Source organism: Berghia stephanieae, chromosome 1, assembly GCF_034508935.2.
Source record: "Berghia stephanieae isolate SIO BIC M18660-M18661 chromosome 1, UCSD_Bste_1.3, whole genome shotgun sequence".
NCBI classification, from domain to species: Eukaryota; Metazoa; Mollusca; class Gastropoda; order Nudibranchia; family Aeolidiidae; genus Berghia; species Berghia stephanieae.
This window is the reverse complement of record NC_088360.1, coordinates 91,142,388-91,164,504: the sequence shown is the minus strand read 5'-3', so window position 1 is coordinate 91,164,504 and position 22,117 is coordinate 91,142,388. Positions and strand designations below refer to the sequence as shown.

At 33.8% G+C, this 22,117-nt stretch overlaps 1 protein-coding gene across 1 annotated transcript; it reads left to right on the top strand.

Annotated features, from left to right (window-relative positions):
* Positions 1–223: 223 nt before the first annotated feature.
* Positions 224–21,770, top strand: LOC144961598 (centriolar and ciliogenesis-associated protein HYSL1-like). The gene is made up of 10 exons (XM_078894731.1): positions 224–319; positions 8,512–8,674; positions 9,511–9,636; positions 9,949–10,001; positions 10,371–10,555; positions 12,375–12,430; positions 14,137–14,225; positions 14,787–14,829; positions 15,110–15,282; positions 20,241–21,770. The coding sequence occupies exons 2-10, from the start codon at positions 8,575–8,577 to the stop codon at positions 20,373–20,375; spliced, it is 960 nt and encodes a 319-aa protein (XP_078750857.1). The 5' UTR covers positions 224–319; positions 8,512–8,574; the 3' UTR covers positions 20,376–21,770.
* Positions 21,771–22,117: the final 347 nt, after the last annotated feature.

The following is a 22,117-nucleotide window of genomic DNA, read 5'->3' as shown; positions in this document are numbered from 1 at the left end:
ATTACTACAATGAGTAAATAACAATTTGAGTTATCAGACCTACAAATAAGTACACGTTTGCCTCAGTCGATGCAAATTGAGCAATTAATTATTCATGACGTAAGACATGAGACAAGGAGGTGTTTGTTGACGTCTTCATCTTGAAAAGTCTATTGGATAATTAGAGCACAGAATTTTGTTTACCACAAACTTGACATTATATACTTGCAATGACTTGGGTACTGATTGGTCAAAATTTTGATTTTGTTACCAAGTTGTTTACAAAATGGCTGGCTGACAGGCTGATTATATACGAAAATCAGTGTAACACATAGATCTGGTTTGTTTCCCAATTAAGTTAAACATGAAATTTCAAACCCCTCCCAGTAATTTATTTTTTTAAATAAAATGGATTACTTTGATATTAGATACACAAATTATTAGGAAGATTGTATTCATTTTTTAAACCGATCCGACCGGTCCCGATTGACAAGCTCGGTCATGTCCAGTCCATATGTCATGTCCCTTTTCACCCTTCTCAGTTTCTCAGCATCATTACTCAGACATCAGTGATTTGTTAAAGTTAAAGTGCTTGGAAGTCAGAATGCAAGATTAAAAGGCATACAGACCGAACAGGCACACCAGCGAAAATCACCGTCTTATAGTAATAGACGGTATTATTAGAGTAGAAGTCGCCTAGACTTAGGTCTGAGTCTGATCTGAGTCTAACTTTTAACTACCGGACTCTGTGGACTGTGACTCGACTGTGATTATTATTGATATTGATTTCCAGACAATAACGATAGACAGACGCTTTCTTTTAAACATTTATCCACATTCCAGAATATGGAAATTTTCGAAATGCACATAGTCACATAGAGAAAGAAATTATACGAAGTGGCTATTCGGACTCGAGTCTGAATAGTCTGCTGTGGATATTCGGACTCAAACTCCAATGTGCTTGCGCATACAGAGGGGAGGACGACACAATGTGGGCAGTAGGCAGAGGGTGGAAGTGATAAAGAAATAGAAAAAAGAGTTCAGAAGAAATTCTGTTTTGCCCATATCACACAGTTTAGTTAGGCACTTGCAAGAAGTAGCTCTCGTGAGTTGAAAATCGGCGAGGATTTCTGTTTCCGTTTTTGAGGGGAAAAAATTTAGGAGTGATTTTAAAATGTTCATTCTTCTTTCTCAATGGAATGAAATGGCATGTATTATATATCATTGGAAAGGGCATAAAATTCTACATACAATGATGCTAATATTATTATCTTCTAATATCATGATTTTGAGAAATCTTTGTGTAAAGAGAGTATATGTGTTTAAACGCTTATAACTTTTAAACCAGAGATGGTCCTTCTTAATAAAAAAAGGTCCTTCCGAGATACATATTAAAGTAGCTTCTCTAAAAATTTCAGAGCAAAATATGTTTGCACTCAAAAGTTAGAGCTCCCCAAAAAAACAGTAATTGGCCTCGATTGTTTACAGAAGCTGCCATTTTCTTATACTGATTCACTTCCTGTCGTCTGCTGCGTTTGAGAGATAACTTCGTCAATCCACAACCAAACTTTACATCTTTATATCTTACAATATATTCCATTTATGGAAGTTATTTTTGTTTTAAATTATTCAATTAATTGGCGTTTTCGTGTCCATGCATTCATTTTAAAATTTTCAATTCTCTTCCTTTTTTTTCCGATTGATTTTTCACTGTTGATTTTGACGTTTTTCATCCTTTGACGGACGTCTGTCCAATTTAGGGGAACGGGGGAGCGGAAGTTTTTAAAATCACCTATTTTCGATCATTTTAAACACTAATACACCACCTCAAACATTTATCAGTCCATATCTCTGCTTTTATGAGGTCTATTTTCATTTTGAAAAGTTCAAAGTGAACAACTAAATGACGCCGATTCAGTGGTGTATTTGGTCTATCTACATGTGAATAAATATTTAATTGTCGACTTTTCCAAAATTCCAATAGGTCATTCATTTGCATCTCGTGATCTATTTTTCCTTGATTTCAGCTGTTTCAGCTCTAAACTATACCTTTCTCTCTCAATAAATAAATATTTTTCTGTTTGCAATGTATTACAGAGATGTTGAATTACCACATGTAAAAATTTCAAAGTTGTATCTGAAGCCGTTTCTGAATTATACTTGATTATCCATTGGGTTGCTGTGTTTTGGTCACATATTTTCCTATAAGCTTCTATAGAGATTTTTCACCACATTAAAGGTCATAACTTCTTAACTAGTTGAGATAGAGCGATAATTTTTTCACTTTAGTAAATGTTTCACTCCCCTTTATTTTTCTACGCTAAATTAATACCGATATCACTATTTTGAAAAATTCTTGCAAGTGCCTAGTTTAGTTAGGCACTTGCAAGAATTTTTCAAAATAGTGATATCGGTATTAATTTAGCGTGGAAAAATAAAGGGGAGTGAAACATTTACTAAAGTGAAAAAAATTATCGCTCTATCTCAACTAGTTAAAAAGTTATGACCTTTTATGTGGTGAAAAATCTCTATAGAAGCTTAATAGGAAAATATGTGACCAAAACACAGCAACCCAATGGATAATCAAGTATAATTCAGAAACGGCTTCAGATACAACTTTGAAATTTTTACATGTGGTAATTCAACATCTCTGTAATACATTGCAAACAGAAAAATAATTATTTATTGAGAGAGAAAGGTATAGTTTAGAGCTGAAACAGCTGAAATCAAGGAAAAATAGATCACGACATGCAAATGAATGACCTATTGGAATTTTGGAAAAGTCGACAATTAAATATTTATTCACATGTAGATAGACCAAATACATCACTGAATCGGCGTCATTTAGTTGTTCACTTTGAACTTTTCAAAATGCAAATAGACCTCATAAAAGCAGAGATATGGACTGATAAATGTTTGAGGTGGTGTATTAGTGTTTAAAATGATCGAAAATAGGTGATTTTAAAAACTTCCGCTCCCCCGTTCCCCTAAATTGGACAGACGTCCGTCAAAGTATGAAAAACGTCAAAATCAACAGTGAAAAATCAATCGGAAAAAAAAGGAAGAGAATTGTAAATTATAAAATGAATGCATGGACATGAAAACGCCAATTAATTGAATAATTTAAAACAAAAATAACTTCCATAAATGGAATATTTTGTAAGATATAAAGATGTAAAGTTTTGATGTGGATTGACGAAGTTATCTCTCAAACCCAGCAGACGACAGGAAGTGAATCAGTATAAGAAAATGGCAGCTTCTGTAAACAATCGAGGCCAATTACTGTTTTTTGGGGAGCTCTAACTTTTGAGTGCAAACATATTTTGCTCTGAAATTTTTAGAGAAGCTACTTTAATATGTATCTCAGAAGGACTTTTTTTTATTAAGAAGGAACATCTCTGGTTTAAAAGTTATAAGCGTGTAAACACATATACTCTCTTTACGCAAAGATTTCTCAAAATCATGATATAGGAAGATAATGATATTAGCATCATTGTATGCAGAATTTTATGCCCTTTCCAATGATATATAATACATGCCATTTCATTTCACTGAGAAAGAAGAATGAGCATTTTAAAATCACTCCTAAATTTTTTCCCCTCAAAAACGGAAACAGAAATCCTCGCCTGTTTTCAACTCGCGAGAGCTACTTCTTGCAAGTGCCTAGTTTAGTGAGCAGCAGCAGTGGCAGTCAAATTTTGACCCAACTCGCCCATAGGAAAGTTGTGACTGGAAATTGCCGTTCGCGTTTTGGGGGGTTCAATTAAAGATGCATAACTTCGTTATAAAGAGGAATATCGCAGATATTTTGGTATCATTATTTTCGTCTTTCAATTTCCTTTTTTTAAATGGTGCCAATTAAGGAAAAATCCATTAATAATTCCAGAAGTTATATGAAGTTAAAATTTGGCAATTTTCAAATGCATTTATTTTATTATTTACCGCGTGTGTTTTAAAAATTTAAACGCTTGCTTTTAGAATAACATCTAAACTTTATTCATGCCAAATTTCAGGGCTCTATATCGATGCGCAGACGCCTTTTAACTCTGCGCCGAAATGCCATGTTTACATTATCTTCTCATCATGGATGCCGGACGATATCGATATTTTAGATTTAGTTATGTATTTCAATTTAGTCCATAATATTTTCAGTACTATTATTTACTCTATGTTTTTATTTTTAATACATACTTTCCAACTTTATTTATGGGCATTTTATAGTTTTTGTTTTAAAAGTTTGTATTCTTCTCTTTGTGAAATCCGATATTAATAATATTGATATTTTAAAAATACCAATTGCTCTAATTTAATTTTATTTTACTTTGCCATCAAATTTCTTTCCCATATGTTTAGATATGTTTTTATCATTTGTATCCATATTCTAAAGGCCTTAGCCTTAAAAATTATTATGGTAAGAAGTTCTATTAGTTATACATTTTGACACCCCCATACATTGACAGAGAAGGGAGGGGAGGGGGGGGGATAAAATTATATTAATTGTTAGTTCAAATCATGTAATAGCAATAGACCCAAAGTGGTTCAGCCGAATTTTTTTAAAGTATTAAAAGCCAGAACTTTCCTTTTAATTGAAATAGGGAATCTCTTTCAATTTATTTGAACTTTTTCAATCTACCATTTTATTTATATGCAATTAAATTGCCATAGGTAAAAATAAACTCATTATGTCATTACACAACATGTTTATATCTTTTCATTTAAATACTCTCAAACGCTTTTTTATTCTCTATGTATTAATTCAAAGAGGGGAATTATTTGCAATTGTTTCAGTGAGATATTGGGGATAAATCCAAAAGTGATATAGCAAATTGTTTCTTACGTCTAGCCGAGTTTTTGATTATGTAACATTTGCGTCATATTATGTAATAATGTGTTAATTTGAAATGTTTATTGTCCTCGATAAGACGAACATTTTGGTATACAATATATGATAAGAACTCCATATTGACTGTTTTAACCATTTTTTATTAACATCACGCGATTTCTGTCACAACTTTGCAATGGTAATTTTGGGGTAAAAATCGGTCTGAAATTTCAGACTTTGAACTGTCGTAGCTACATTTCTAATCAAGATAGAAACAAAATTCAAACTGTTTTGTAATCTGTGTTGCCAGCTCTTTCATATGACATTGGTTTCAAGTGTGTGAGGTACATTTAGAATTTCTATTAAACTCCCTAATCACACTGACTCAGCTCATACCCCTACTTGGACTGTAGAAGGATTGTTGCCTATCTCACTCTCACACTATCAGAATATGTAATTTTTAAATTATTTGTTTTTATCCTGATTTTATTTGGACATCGTGTTATGTCGTTAGAAAAGCTTTTCACTTATATCACAATTACTTTGACTTTTGTTTTGTTACTTTTGAATAATTTTAACTCTTTTCTTTTTATTTCTATCTGGACTTTCAATTTATCAATGATTTTGTCTTCCTCGTCAAATAAAGCGGATTTAGACTACCTTTTGATAGTTACTAAAATCGTAATTTTGATATGCATTAATTTTATGTAATAATTGAAATATATTTTTAAAAACTAATTACAACAAAATTTGAAAAAAAAAAAACAACACAAAACAAACTAAAACTATATTGCAACAGGAGAGTATTCAGACTGTATCTGTTTAATCTGTTGATTGCATATGTGCATTGGAATTTGAGTCTGAATAGCCACGGGAGACTTCAGACTCGAGTCCGAATAGTCACAGTCCATAATTAAAGTTAATAAAATACCAATAAAAGTATATTAATATTACCGAACCATAGCTGCCAATCATTCTGTAAAAAACAGATTTGTTCCGTATTTGGCTTCTTGCATCCGTAAGTCCGTATTTTTAGTTCAAAATCCGTATGTTGTAAGTTATATTATTATTATTATTATTATTATTATTATTATTATTATTATTATTATTATTATTGGTGTGCAGCATGAGGAGATGGTGGGCATAGTTTAAATCAACACAGCATATTCTTCATTCCCATGTAGCTCTTTAATTTGAATTATACCTCTCTATCATAAATGATTTTCAACAATAAAAAAAATTCCAGTTGATTATATGACGCCTGTTTTTCACTAAAACCTTTCATAATGTATTGGAGATTTGCATAAAATATGCATGTTAGTGTTAGCCTCGAATATACTTATAGTGTTCTCAGACAGTATTGATGCTTTCATTATTTGTTACAAATATTGTGTTAATTAAAAATTAAATTAAATCATCATCTTTGATTCTAAGGTATTCAATCAGAAAACCAATTACTTATATAGATTAAACATTACAATAATTATTTCCCTTTATTAATTTATGAAATACATTCCATCCCTGTAAAAAAAAATCTTGATCTGATTCTAATTTTTTTTTTTCCAAGCAAGCTTATATAAATAAGTATACTCCATATTTAGAAGTGTTTATCTTGTCAAAGTAAAGAGGTAGGAATTCTCCAATCATTAGAGATTCATTTTACTACAACTACTATTACATACTACTTAAAGACCATTATGTTGCATGAAAGAAAATATATATATGCAATCACCTACTTTTTAGCCAACCTCCCTAATTTTTACCCCAAAACACCCTCTCAACTGACGTACCAGGTTTGCAGTTATGGATTTCTAAATACCTAACTTATTTCATTTATATTATCCTTATTGTCCTTATCAAAGTTAAGGCAGTTGGATTTTTTCTATATTTTGTCTGTTCTGGAATTTTGATCTCATTGTAGAAAGTGTCATTTCATAACAGTTCAAATGTGCTGAAACTAAACCCGATAATTTAGCAATATTTGGACTAGCCTTCTCATCTAAAACTTGTTTGTGTTAGACGTAGTAATTAAAAATACTGATTGCAATAAGGGGGGGGGGGGGGGGGGGGGGGCATATCGCCCCCTCATCCCGGGCCAAATGGGCGTTCCTTATTTTATTTTTGAAAAGTTGGCAGATATGCCGAACAATGAATCAGTCAATGGATAGTAGTAGTAGTAGGTTACTACACAAGATGCGTTGGCATTCATGTGGTAAGTAGTCTGTCATTGAAGGCTTGTTGAAATTGACGCTGTGTCATACCTTCCTAATCTTACAAATTTTTCGTAATTTTACAAATTTTAGTCAAATTTCATGGCCAATTACGAAAACACAAAATTGTATGACAAATTACGAATTTTTAATTCTCAGTAATACTTAAATAGTGATGATAATAATGATAATTTTATTATTATTATTATTATTATTATTATTATTATTATTATTATTATTTATTATTATTATTATTATTATTATTATTATTATTATTATATTAATTATTATAATAATAATAATAATAATAATAATAATAATAATAATAATAATAATAATATAATAATAATAATAATAATAATAATAATATATAATAATAATAATAATATAATAATAATAATAATAATAATAATAATAATAATAATAATAATAATAATAATAATAATAATAATAATAATAATAATAATAATAATAATAATAATAATAATATAGCATTTCTACAGCATAAAAGCATGACGATGTAATGTTGAAGTGATCATCAATGTCAAATTGTGGTTGTTCGTACTAATTTCCTTGTCAAATTGAAATATAAATGACTAAATTTGACGTTTTCAATTTGGCAGGTCTGTTGTGTGTTCGAATCCTGCCACTTTTTGTTCTGTTGTCTTCTTTCTATTTCTACATAGCGTTGCAAATGATATTGGCATTATATTTTTTATTTTCTTTTAAATATCTCTCTCTCTCTCTCTCTCTCTCTCTCTCTCTCTCTCTCTCTCTCTCTCTCTCTCTCTCTGTCTTTCTCTCTCTCTCTCTCTATCTCTATCTCTCTCTCTCTCAAATGGTCAGATAGAAGAAAAAAATATCTTGCTCAGAAACAAACTAATCGAGGCAAAAGTGGAGAAAAGAAAAAAAAATCATTAAGAAACAGCAATATAATCATAGACAAAAATAAATAAATAAATGAATAGATAAATAAATAATCTCAATCAGAAACACTGAACAAATCATGAGAGAAAAAATTATTTAAAAATATTATGTGATAGGCTATCAAATGGTCATAAACGGAGAGTAGTGTCATTTGGTTGAGAAATGGTGGGAGCAGCATGGCCTAAACTAACCGTAACAGGAAATCTTTTTTTTTTTTAACATGAAAGCTGACACAAAAGTAGAACAGGTTGAGTTTTGCACTGTTGATGACGTAGCCAGGAAGTCTTATTTTGGAAATTATTAGGTAAAACATTGTTTTTTCTGCCACTTAAATTTTCCAATGTTGCACAAGCTATCTTGGCCAAAAACATTCAGGCTAATATCTTGGTAAAGTTATCATTCAGTTGATAAGTTATGAGACAGTGATCACTGTATTGTATGTGTCATACATTATGTACAGTTCAGTTTGAATTATTTTGAAGCATTGGAGAGTTGTTTTTCTCTTATTATGAATTTTGCCAATATAAACTACTCAGTTTTTTCCAATGAATTTTGTTATATTGTCTTTTACAGTCCAAAGAGAGGAGCAACATTATCATCACTACCACAATAAGGAACACTTCTACCAGCACCATCATGAGTTGTGGGGAGTTTACAGATGATGAAATTCGTCAGGAGTTGGCGCAGTTGGGATACCATAATGTTCCTCAGGATAAACTTGAGGAATTCAAGAAAGGTGGTTTTCTTGTTTGAATCCTGTCTTGCATGTAATAGACTGAGGATTAATATTATCCATCTTAATCATACTCAAAAAAAGTTACATATTACAATCTGTATGTTTCTGATTTGATGATAATTAATGTACAATACTGACTTGGGTTTCTGCACACATAGTTTCATACCTATTTTAACACTGCAAGAGCGATAATGCTCATTCACGAAATTAGAATAGGCTTTTATGCTCCTTAGCTGTATGGTAGGAAGGATATTTTTAGATACAATAGTCCATTTTTATAATGTTCCTTGGTTATCACTAAGATATGAGCAGTTCACCATAAATTAGTGGTTCTATCACAAAATACAAACCTAGCAAATTGCTAGCTTTTGAATAGACGGAGGGGTCAAAAATATTTTTTTTAAACAAACAAAACTTCGACTGAATTTATATTGACACTGGTCCATCTGCTTGGACATTTTTAAAGATGAGAGTAAGTGAACACATGAGCTTTGAAAAAAAATAAAATAGAATGGCCTTCTTTTCCCCAAAGCCATTCAAATTTGCTTTAGGTACACTGACAGAAAAATAAATTTAAATTAAAGAATCGTCATATATTTGAAAATGAGTGAACCCATTAATATGCACTTTTGTGTTGTCTGTATCTTAAAACTAAAACTGTTATTCATTTCAAGTGCCAGTAATGACATTCTGAGCATGACCAGGACTTAGGAGATTCTAACGACTGTGAACAAATGTTGAATTGATTTTCCATGCCAAACTAAAAATGCTCAACCACTAACCCTGGTAAACCCAAGTTAACAATCAGTTTTTTTTTAAATTCTTTATTTGTCAAGATTTGATGGCTCTAATCTCCGAGGAAAGAAGCAAATCAAATTCCCTCAACAGCAGCCGCACTACTGATCCAGATGGAGGAGGCAAAACATCTCAGAGAATTCTCCAGAAACAACAGACTAATACAGGTTAGTATTAGTAGCCTCATGATCCAAAGAGCCCTGATTATATTAAGCAGTGACACTTTGGTTGCTGCCATTTGAAAATGAGGTAGGCGTGTTGCAAAGTGCTTTCCACAAAAGTAAGATTTTACCTTGTTGCACACTCATTACTGGATTGTACACCTTTAACAAGAACTTTCCTTTTTTATGTCTCCATTGTATATTAAAATATTAAATAATTCCCTAATGATGTTATCAAATTGTACACTTCATTTAACCAAATGTTTATGTTACAGTAATTGTGGCAACTCACACAACTCATTCTCAATTTTCTTTCAGGATACCTTGGGGATGATATTTCCAACAATGGGCATCATTGGGCCGGCCTATCTGTAAGTTAAATTTTTAAAATTTTATATGTACTTTCAGTCTCAATTAAAATTACTAAAGCTATCATATTGTGATTTCAGAGTCTGAGGAGAAGTCGAAATTGACAGAATGTTTTATTTACTTGTCTGTACAAATTGTATTCTATAATTCTTCTGTTTTTGAAAAAAAATTTACATAAGCATCTTCCTTTACAATTTTATATATGATTCATTATGATTTGATACATAAAACTATTAAATAATTTAACATTCCATGTAAAAAAGTAAATGTAAATACTGGTGTAAAATAAAGGCGAAAAATTGTAACTTTTAAAAACTACTTTTAGAAGTTTTGTGAGAGTTGCTGAAATGTCTATGGACTTTACAACACAGAGATTCAATGAGGATTGGCGCTATCAAGGGGAGAGAGGCTTGGGTCCTAGACCTCAGACAGCACCAGGAGAGAGGGGCAGGAGTGTTCTGAATATGGACTTTGATGAGAGGAATCAAAGTTGTAATCATGATGATGTCTCAGAGACAAGTTCAGAAACTAGGTTTTTGAAGAGGAAAACTTCGAGGTATGTAAATAATTACACGGTATAAGTCAGGCTTACCAATTATTATGGGGGTTTCGATACTTGTGGCCAGCACCAAAAATGAGCTGAGCGTAGTTACTCTTCTTCAACTTATTTTTTTTTTCAGTCATGTTTCAGCCTTCATAATATTTTTCTCTAACAGTCATCATTCATTCTTGATCAGTTGATAAATTTATATATGATATTAAAATAAATTGATTTAAAAAAATAAAAAAATTAGGTATTTACTTCCTTTGTCATGGAAATTCAGAGAGGTGAAACTTCAGAAGTCCCAAATACTAACGTGATAAAAGATATTGGTTGTCTGACAAGTGTTTTCTTCAGGGCAGATAATCATGCTCTTAATAAAACATCATTGTTGTTTTAATATAGAATGTTGAAAATGTAGTTTGTGAAACAGTGAAATAGCAACACAGATTTTGATAGGTTTTCAACAATGTATCAGAGTTTGCAATATTGTTTCAAAATATAAAATTATCAAATCAAAGGCAGTGGATCACATTACTGAATTTACATCATATAGGGATGGACTACCACGAGACATGGGAAGTTCATGAGTCAAAGTTGGCTTGAAGTTTTCAATTGTGCTTGTTTTATGAAGAAGAAATATTTCTGACGGAAAAAGTTTTGACATAGATTCTGACAAAACATTGTTTTAAAGGGAGAAAAAAAAAAAAAACAAGAAACAAAATACACCACCACTATCATCATTTTCATTATCATTGCCACAACTTTAAGTGCCATGATCACATCATCATCACTGCAACATCTTTATCACAACTACCACTACATTAACAATCACCCCTTTATCATCACAGGGATGCCAGTTTTTCCGGAAAATTATTAAATTTACCAGGATTTTTAAAATATCCGAATTTGAGCTTGCTGGAAGATTGTTTCTCCCCCTGAACTTTCAGGAGATTTTGAATTTTACTTTTTTCATGGAAACTGAATTCTGTGTGAAGCATCCCCTTTTTAAAGTTAGTTTTCAGTTTTCGTGTAATATTTATAGTAAGGTCAGTAATTCTTGCACTTACTTTTACTATTTGCTCATGCTATGCTTTATAATATACTGTTTAGTATTTGATTTGGAATCACATATTTGGATTTAGTTTTTATTTTACTTACACCGGCTCAAGTGGCATCCCAGTCATCATTATCAAAACAGCATGACTACAACCGCCATCATTCCATTATCATCATCATCATCATCATCATCATCATCATCATCTTCATCTTCATCATCACTACCTCTACAATTACAAACAAAATCATCAGTACCACTTCTACCACTATCATTACATCATCATTGCTGCAAAAAAATTTTTCAAACTTTTAGAATTTTTACCTGTAAAGAATCACTGATTAATATTATTTTAATCATTTTTTAAGTGGGGGTGGAGTTGTTTATATACAATAAACCTCAGCCTTTTTATTGCTTTACGGCTAAATACGTGTGTTTTTGAGATCACAACAATGTATTTTGTTCTGTCCAGAAAAATGTCAGCAGTAGTTTCAAATTGTAATCTTACCTACAAATTTTGACCCCTGGATGAGTTTTTAGTCCTTATTTAAAAAGATCTGAACTTGGAAACATTCTCTACTCTGAATTTAACAAATTCCACGAGCACATAATATGATTATGAACATTTTTTTGTTGATAATATCAGACTCAACAATTAATTTGATTACTTGATTGCACTAGGTTGATTTTTTTTTTTTTTTTTTTTGTTTTTTGTTGTTTTTTAAAACTTTCTCTGATGTATAATTGCCCCTCTTTAATATTGTTTCTTATTTTCAGAAAAACTCCAAATGGATGTCAATTAATTGATGAGTCTTTCACCGATACAGAATCAGGTAATAAGTTGAATTAGTTTTGTTTTTTCTTTGAAAACTTATGAGCTTGATCTTCTTTATTATCATTGGTTTTTCATTTTTTATTCTATCCCAACCGAGCAATGGGTTGATCTGCATTTTGAAACAAGTTTTCCTTATCGATGAGTTTGGAATTCATTTATTATGTCTGCACTATTGTTTCAAAACCTCACATGTGCAGGAAGGTTGTTCCATAATACTTGATTATGTTGAGACACTTGCATGAATGAGGTAGCTGCTTGTTACTATTACTGAAATAGTAAAAACTTGTCAAGCTGAGGTAAAATACGGTCTCATTTTTAATTTTATGGAACCCCCTGTCCTCCAAATAGTGATTGGGTAGCTGGGTCTTTTAGGTCTGGTTGAAAGTATTTTGTGATAAACTTTTGTTATGGTTGATATAATACTGCAGAAACGACTACAGTGCAGTCCTCAAAAAGTCAATTCATTTAAAGTCAACACCAGCTCCTTTATTACATTATTTATCTTTACCAACTTTATTAAGTGCTTAGAGTCAACTCAGCATGCCTGACTGACAGTGTGAAAGAGATGGAATAAACTCTTAGTCACAGAATGACAGAAAAAGAAGAAGAAGGGTCGTGTGGGCTTGTGCAGACATTCTGCCTGAGGGTGTTAATTACAGATCTCACTCCCCACTCACCTTAAGAAGATCACTGGTTGTGATTATAATTATATCCCAACTGGTCAAATAAACATAGATGATGTCAATTGATACGATGCTACTTATGTAAAGTACAAAGGGTATGATGTAGATGTTGATAATCAAGCACATAGATTTCACACAATATCAGCGCCATACTTATGGGACACAAGACAATTGTTATTCAGCAACCATTTCTACATGTTTTTAGGTATATGTATCTACTTTTCTTTTTTTTTTTTATTAATGTTTATTCAGATTTCTATTAAGTGTTAACATATGGCACTATGGTCATTTTCTTGCTTGATGAAAATTGTTACAAGAATAGGGAAACACTTACACAACCAAACATACACACAATGTTATCAACGTAACCAGAAACCAAAAAACAAACGAAAGTTAACCTCCCCCAATTACCTGCAATAAACTCAGATAATATCATTACTGTCTCAAAGCCAAAATATAAAAAGAAGTGGAAAAGTTTAAACAGAACCAACTATTTGTAATTTTTATTGCAACTCAACAAAATATGGCCTTAGTTCCTCCCATGTTTTTGACATTGGGCTATCCTGATTCGCCATTCCTCCCTGTCCTGTGCTGCCAAGTATGCTTCATGACATGCCATCTTCCCAGTTTTAAGGTCATTTTTTGACATTTGCTTCCCATGTCGTTCTCGTTTTTTGTCTGTTTTTATCCTTCTTCCATTCAAATGCTATTTTGGGGAAGCGGTCATCTTTCATGTAAAGTACAGTGAGTATAATCAACAGTCATGAAAACAGACCAGGCAGCAGTATGAATTGTTACCATTGATAATAGACACACTCACACGCATTATTGATACTCCACACAATATTTTCCACCAATTTGATTGCTTAAAGCGAATAACTTTTGCAGTCTGGAGATGTTGACTTTTAAGGGGTCTGCACCTATTGTATTGTTGTTTTCCCTAACTTTCCTGCTCAATTGTAAAATTTGATTTTAAAAATTAATTTTGATTCATTTTATTATTATTTCCATTTTTCACCAGGCGTTTTTGAGATATATGAGAAAATCAAGAACCTGGCGATGAGGGAATGTGAGTGTGGTAAGACACGGGCCAAATCTGGAGATGTTGAGGTAAGACTTGTGTTTCATAATGGCAATGAGTGTGCGGTTGGTTGGGGGGTTACTGCAAGCATTCTCCCTTAACTCTTGTCCCTGTTTACATGCTCTCTGTTCTAGCCCCGTGTTGGGATGATATGTTAAAATTAATAAATTTGTAAGATTCTCTTCGGAAACACTAGGGATAAAGTGAGCATTCTTTTTATTACTGTTATTATTTTGTAAAATCTGAAATTGTGTGTATAATACTGTACCAGACAAAGCATATAGAAAAATACCAGAAAAAAAAAAAATTAAGATTAAAAGTTAGCTTTTTAAGTGCAATAAGGGCACGTCTACCCAATCAGGTCTGAAATTTGATCTCAGTTGAGGAAGGCTGATTTTGTAGATAATTATTTTTTCTTACATTTGTCTTTCTACTTTGTCTGACAGATCTGACAGATCTCTTCATTTTTTATCTGGTACAAGTGCCTACTGCTCTATTGTTAACTTTTTTTTCTTCTTTTCCAGGTTTCTTTTGTATTACTTTTATAAATGTCAAAGAAATAACATTTTTTCTGAACTTTTCTTTTTCAGCCCCCTTACAGAATAAAAGGCAAAGTAAATAGATATCCATCAGGTTGGTTGTGATTTTACTGCTTTTTTTCTTTATGTCTACTTATTCCGAATCTTTTAAACATTTCACTTCTCAAAAGAGCTTTTACATGATATTGATTATTTACAACAGCCCTAATGAGCTATGATTTTTGATTTAACAACATTGCATAGAGTCAAAACATCCGCAACAAAAATGTTATTTGATGAGTTGATGGTCTGGTTTAAGGAAGTTGCATCTTTTATCAATAGAATATTGTTTCTCAAGCCTTGTCTTGAAATATGGTTTTATTTTATGTCGTCAGTGATTAGAAAGATGGAGCCTCCCCATACAAGAAATCTAGTAAAGACAGATGTTAATGAGAGGCACAAGATGTACAAAGAGGCATGGAAAACACAACCCCCAATTGGAGAAGACCATCGTATCTCTCTTCGAAAACACATGCACTCCAAGCTCATGAAACAAGAGGAAATCAAGGTAAGGTACTGGGTAGGGGCCTCTTAATCTTCCATTGTAGACTTTAGGGGTCCTCTTTTGTCACCCTGTTTTCTCCTCCTATAATGTCTTCTGTCATTGAGCTAGAATGGTTTTGTCCTAGCCTGGGCTTGAAAAATCCAGGCTGGAATCTTTTGCAGGCAATGAAACAGTCAAATTTTTTACTTTGTTGTTCTTAAATGCTTGTACCTGGGATTCTGTGTCTGTGTCTTAGTGGAACTGTAAGATATAGTTCTTTCCAAGTACACCACATGAACTATATTGTATCAGACCTGCCAGACATCCCGGAAAATCGGGGATTGTCCCGGATTCAAGCCAAAATCCTGGCATCCCGAAATTGAGCTAATAATCCCATATTATTATGAAAAATGATATTTATTTTTAACAGGGTTGGGAGAAAAAAATTGGTCTTGAATTTTGCAATCAAACCATTTTAACTATGGGTCTCACTATTGTTTCCATAACATGTCGTTAGGAAAGTAAAGGTGGATCGCCTTGTGAATTTTAAATTAATTTTTCTTGTCCCTTAGGTTGCCATAAGGTGGTGTGATTCCAAGGGAGGTTACTACAAAAAATTAATTTGTAGTAATATTTCTATTTACACTGTTGCAAAACTTGAATATTCGTTTGCTACCAGTCTGTACAATTGTAGATCATATTGAATAATATGTTTGAAATTTTTGACTAGGCTTGTTGTAATCATAGAAGGCTTGATGACCCAAATGTTATGGTCTCATTGTTGTAATGGAAATACTTAAAAACCAATGAAAATATTGTCAATTAAGGCTAGGGCAAGGGCCTGCAACAATGTTAAATCAAACCTATAATTGCGTTAGGTTATCAGACTTATCAATATGTGCAAGTAGATTGAAGATTCAGATCATTTGGAATTTTAATATTTCTGTTTGAATTTTATGATCTTATACCAAGAGCTTTTGTGCTTCTAAAACTTCGTGTGCTCCAGTGTGGTAGAGGATGCAGATTTTAGACTAGATTAGTATCAGAATTAGATTTGCTACTCATTTTTAGGAAGATGCTGAGCTCAGACTTAAGTGGCAGCACAAAGTAAAGGAGGCTTATTGTTCAGTATAATGTAAAAAGAAAAACTACAATTAAATCAATTGGTAGATCATCGACATTGACCTCCCATATGAAGGCTAAAAAACGTTCATCACTACTTGAGGCCAAAAACAAGAATGAAAAGAATACCATGTTCAACTTCATAAGACTCAATGTCTTTTAAAGTACTTGTAGTATTTGTGTTAATGGTGATTCTGCTTGTAGTTTATCTAAGTATTCTAAGGTAAGAGTTTAATTTTACATGAAATATGCCAATATATATTATATTGTACAAGTCTTTATTATGAATTATTATATGTTAATTACTCATCTAAGTAAATATTTAACAAATTATCTGTTGAATTTAGCCCTTTTGGAGCCTATTTTTGAAACGCCGCAAATCAATTTTCCCCGCAGAGCAGGTCTTGAAAAAAATTTCAAGGAAATGGTGGGGACCCTGTAGTAAAAGTGCTAATTTTCAAATCTACGAATATACGAGCAATTTAAGGGTACTAAGTCACAAAAATGAGTTTTGTTAATGGTTGTTTTTCTCAATATCTTATTTCTGTGACTTAGCACATGTTGATCATGACCCCCTCATATATTTTAGACATGTTTTATTCCTCAATTTGGAGAGAACAATTTTACTAATTTTCCTTCATGTTTCCTTTTATCCCTGTTTGGGATGAAAAAAAACCCTTGTTTTTGCTCCTGAAAATCCCTTGTTGGCATAAACGCATGCTGGCAGGTCTGATGTATTCTGAAACTGTCTTATGGATTTATAAATAAACTTGAAACTATTATTAGCATTGGATCTAAAAACTCATCTTTTGTTTTTCAAAGTTTGCTAAGTAGGCCTATATGTTTATAAAAAAATGATTAGACAATTTTCCTATTTTATTCAAAATAATGTGGTGATTTATTTCGTTCCACTATAACTTTAACACTTCTAATATGCTTTTCTTGAGATTTAAACATGGTGACGAGCCCTTAATAAATAAATAATGTTGCATGGATCAAGCAATCCTAGCATTAGAAAAGGTTCACATTCCATATCCCTCTTTCTATTTTTTGTGTGTATTTTATTATTTTTTTTCCTCACATTTACTGTTTACAATTGTCTGGATGGATGTGGTATTAGTGAGTAATTAACATTTCAGTGATGTTTTTGTTCTCAACAATTTGTCCAGATTACAGAATTGTATAGATTATAGAATCAGCAACTAAAACGAGAATTTTTGATAAATGGCCTCTATAAAATGGAGTTGTGTAGACTTAGTGCAGAAGATGTAGGAAAACAGGCAATTGTATTCTTTTGAATTTCTTTTCCCCTTCTTTCATTATAATTTGCTCTCTCTCTGGTCGCGTAGCACATCAGCTTCTACTGAATGGGAAACCAGCCAAGAAAGCACGAGGCCAACTAAAAGCCCTGAAACGTGAAATGGACAAAGCCCTCAAGGATAGTGAAGATCATCTTGACTCTTTTACCCTGGAGGAGCTACTAGAGGCCTTGTCCCATCTGAAGGCAGGAAAAGCATCTGGACTGGATGGAATCACAACTGAGATGATTCAACACTTTGGCCCGAGAACCCTATCCTGGCTATTGGACCTCTTCAATGTATGCGCAAGGACAAACAGGCTGCCAAGTGCATGGAGGAAAGCAAGAGTAGTCGCCCTACTGAAACCGGGGAAAGATCCAAAATCCAAGAAAAGCTATCGCCCGATCTCCCTCCTGTGCATCGCATACAAGCTATTTGAGCGAATGGTTATGTCCCGCATGTCACCCAGTCTAGACGAACAACTGTCTCCAGACCAGGCTGGATTCCGACCAGGACGGTCAACATGTGGTCAACTTCTTAACCTTACACAATTCATAGAAGATGGGTTTGAGACAAAACAGGTTACTGGCACAGCCTTGTCGACCTCACTGCAGCCTATGACACAGTGAATCACAAGATCCTACTCCTCAAAGTGGCTAAAATGATAAAGAATAAGAAAATTGTAAATATTATCCAGTCACTTCTCGAAAACAGGCGCTTCTTTGTTGAAATGGATGGCCGGAAGAGCAGGTGGCGCACCCAGAAGAATGGTCTTCCCCAAGGATCAGTGCTGGCTCCAACACTTTTCAACATATATACAAATGATCAGCCTGAGTTCCCAAATATCCGCCGATTCATATATGCTGATGACCTATGCCTCGCAACACAGGATGTGTCCTTCCAACCAATCGAGAGCAGACTGACAAATGCCCTAGACACCCTTACAAAGTACTACACTAAAAACTCGCTGAACGCCAACCCAGGGAAAACACAAGTGTGTGCATTTCACCTCAACAACCACCAAGCCCACAAAAAACTTAACATCAAGTGGAATGGCCAGACATTAGAGTACAACTACCACCCAGTGTACCTCGGAGTGACGCTTGATCGAACTCTGTCCTTCAGAGAACACGTGAGAAGACCAAGGCAAAAGTGTCCACGCGTAATGCCCTCCTTGGAAAGCTGGCAAACATGAACTGGGGAACTGACCCTAAAACTCTAAGGACCACAGCATTGGCCCTCAGCTACCCAACTGCGGAGTACTGCTCAGCTGTATGGGCCCGATCATGCCATGCCTCCAAGCTAGACCCCGAGCTCAACAACGCCTGCCGGATCATAACGGGCCAGCTGAGAGCAACACCATTACCACTGGTCTACCGTGCAGCAGGAATAGCCCCACCACACATCCGGAGGGAAACCCATGCCCAAATACAAAAATACAAACAGGAAATGGACCAGAGACACCCCCTTCATGACCACAATTGCCCCAAAAGCAGGCTCAAATCAAGAATAAGCTTCCTCACAGTAGAGAGCCTTCACCCAGACCACTCAGCATTCTTCCGCCTGGACAAATGGGTAGAATGGGACAAGACAGCAAACGATGCCCTCCAGCCCCCAACAGAAAAGCTCCCAGCAGGCACAGACCTCAAGAGAAAAGAATGGGTGGCGTTGAACAGAGCTAGAGCAAAGGTGGGAAACACCGCCACCAACCTCTTTAAATGGAAAATCTCACCGGCACTGAATGCCCATGCGGTCACCCCAGACAGACCATGGACCACATCCTGTCCGAATGCTCGCTGGGACCTCACTGCACCAATGCTGACCTGAGGGAATGCAACCAGACTGCCCGGGACTGGCTGACTCACTGGCGCGACACGATATGATGATGATTATAATTTGCTGTTTTATTTGGGGGGTTTTTCTTCATTTTTGGTAATTAGTTTATTCCTTTGTTTTATTTTGATAACTTTGATTCAAAATATGATGTCACTCTGCAGTTGTTTTATCAGATTAGTCAACAGTTTATCTGTCCTTGAGTTGTAAATTGGGAGAAGGATATACTCCAAAGAGGCTGTTTTTATAGTCTATGCTATAGATGTGACATTTTTAAAAATCTGGGTAAGAGACACACCACACATTCACTTGACAGTGAGAGCATGTGTGACAGTCCATTCTGTAAGGCTCACAGCACTGGGGTTAATACCAGTTTCTGTGATGTAAAATGGACATTAAGAATTGCTTGTTTCATCCTTTCAATAGAACACTAGTCTGTCTAAACCACTGATGGGTAGACAGAGAGGTCAGAAAGAATTCTATTTTGAAGGGTTGAAGAATGTCCCATAGCATGTGAGTTGAGTGCTGTATTAATAGTAAACTGTATATTGATTCTTTGAGGTGATATGAATTGATCTAAAAAATCTCACTTCTTTTGGATTCAAATTTGTGGTCTTTTCACGTAGGCCTTTCCCCAAGTTTGACCCACCTAATCTGCTATGTCCTAGAAGTTAAATGACACTTGCAAGACACATAGGTCATTAAATATTCTGTTTTATTTTCTGACAGGCGAGACCAAAAGTGTACATCCCCAATATGTATGTCCCGCCACATGAGAAGCTCAGGAAAGATGTACGTTGGAAAGTACGACACGCATTTGAAAAATTTGAACTTCCTCCCCACGGATTTTACCATGAGATATAGAAATTCGTTTTTAGAAACTTTTATCTATTTATTTATTCAGTCATTTATTTAATAGTTGTGCTCAAAAGGTTAAAATTATAAATGCATTGTCAACACAAGATTTGAATAGTTTGTTATAATATTACTTGTGGTCATGTTTTGACTTGTCATTTCTTAAACATTTTAAGTAAAGTATAAAAAGTTAACATATTATTACCAGTCCAGACATGCTGTTGATTTTTTTTTTGTCCGGTTGTTTTTAGAATTTATATATTCTCTAGCTTTGAAATATTTATCAATTCCTGTCAACTACTGTAAAATGCAACAGCAGGTTATATCACTATATCTCTATTTACTACTTTGAATATAATGTAGAGATTTAAGATACTGTCAAGTTAAATACATGCAATCACTTATGCCATACCATTTTATTTTATCACTGTCCCAATGAGCCGATAGCTCAGTTGTGAGAGCATTCGCTTCACACATAAAGGGACTGAGATCGATTCCGGGTGCAGTCAAGATTTTTTTCTGACCCCCCTGTCCACCCAGCAGTAATTGGGTAGCTGGGTCTGTTAGATTGGGCAGAAAGTACTTTGCGATAAACTAGTGTTGTATCCAAAGGGTAGCAAGCAATTGCTATTGTCCATTTCACGCTATAGAAACCAGGATAAACTCCGGCTCTATGTGCTGAATGGCTCTGAAGGACTACTACCTAATGAGTCTCCAACCCATGCAGCTGCAACTTTTTTGCTTATGGTTATGAGGCAGACTCGCAGTAACCAAATTCGTTTATTAAGAAAAAATTCTGTATCAGCCCAAAATGCATAAATTTCAACCTTATGTATTTGAATTGGCACTTCAAAGTCCTTTGGAATTAATGCAATTTAGTCCAGTTTGGTCATATATAAATCTCTGAGTAAAACTTTTCATCAGGTTTACCCGAACATTTTGGTCAAGAAATACAAATCAGTAGGAAGAAAAATGTAAACTTCCTTTAAATCGACTTATTTCCCTCCATCCCCCTCTTTATCACTATTTAGTGTCAGCGCTGAATTTCACATTAGATATTCTGATTAGTGTATGATGAGTATCACAATCATGTCACATTCAATCTCAGATAATATGTCTCTTTCATCCGTCATTTACATGAAAGGGAATTTGAATTTGTGGTTCCATCATTTCTTTTTGTTAGTTTGATTGCTATCAACAAGTTTTATATAAAATTTTTAAAAAACAGAAAACTTTTTTGAGCCTCAAGCAGCAAAATTTGTTGTATGGTCCACACAAGTTGTACCTGAAGGGGTGGTGGTAGGGGGTGGGTAGTGGAATGATGGTTTGGATTCCTGTTATGACTTAGAAATGACATTCTTTCCTGTTTAACAAACACACGATGATTAAATAACCTCAAAAGCATCTTTATAGTTGTTGATTTTTTTAAATTCTTGACCTTTTAATAAAATTCTTTCCAAAGTGTTTATCCATCTGTTTTAAAGTTAAATTGCAGGACTATAAGGTGTGTGAACTCTTTAAAGATGTTTGAGTCAATTCAATTTACAGTAAATTCCTCTACTTTACACTTCTTTTATCACAACCTCCCTGTAGACAGTTAGTGGTGTTTATGGTAGGGCATTTTAACTCCTTTAATTTTTTGTTCCTTTTTATTTGGCTTCTGTTATGAGATCTATTTTTGCGGCCTTAATGGCTCAGTTGTGTCACCCCCGCCCTCAGTCACTCAGGTGTGAATGAGTATCTTGGTGTAG

Excerpts from the sequence above, each read along its gene's own strand:
- LOC144961598 (XM_078894731.1), top strand. The coding sequence starts at position 8,575 with ATGAGTTGTGGGGAGTTTACAGATGATGAAATTCGTCAGGAGTTGGCG. Across the intron at positions 8,675-9,510 it reads ACTTGAGGAATTCAAGAAAG|ATTTGATGGCTCTAATCTCC; the intron begins GTGGTTTTCTTG and ends TTATTTGTCAAG. Across the intron at positions 15,283-20,240 it reads TGAAACAAGAGGAAATCAAG|GCGAGACCAAAAGTGTACAT; the intron begins GTAAGGTACTGG and ends ATTTTCTGACAG.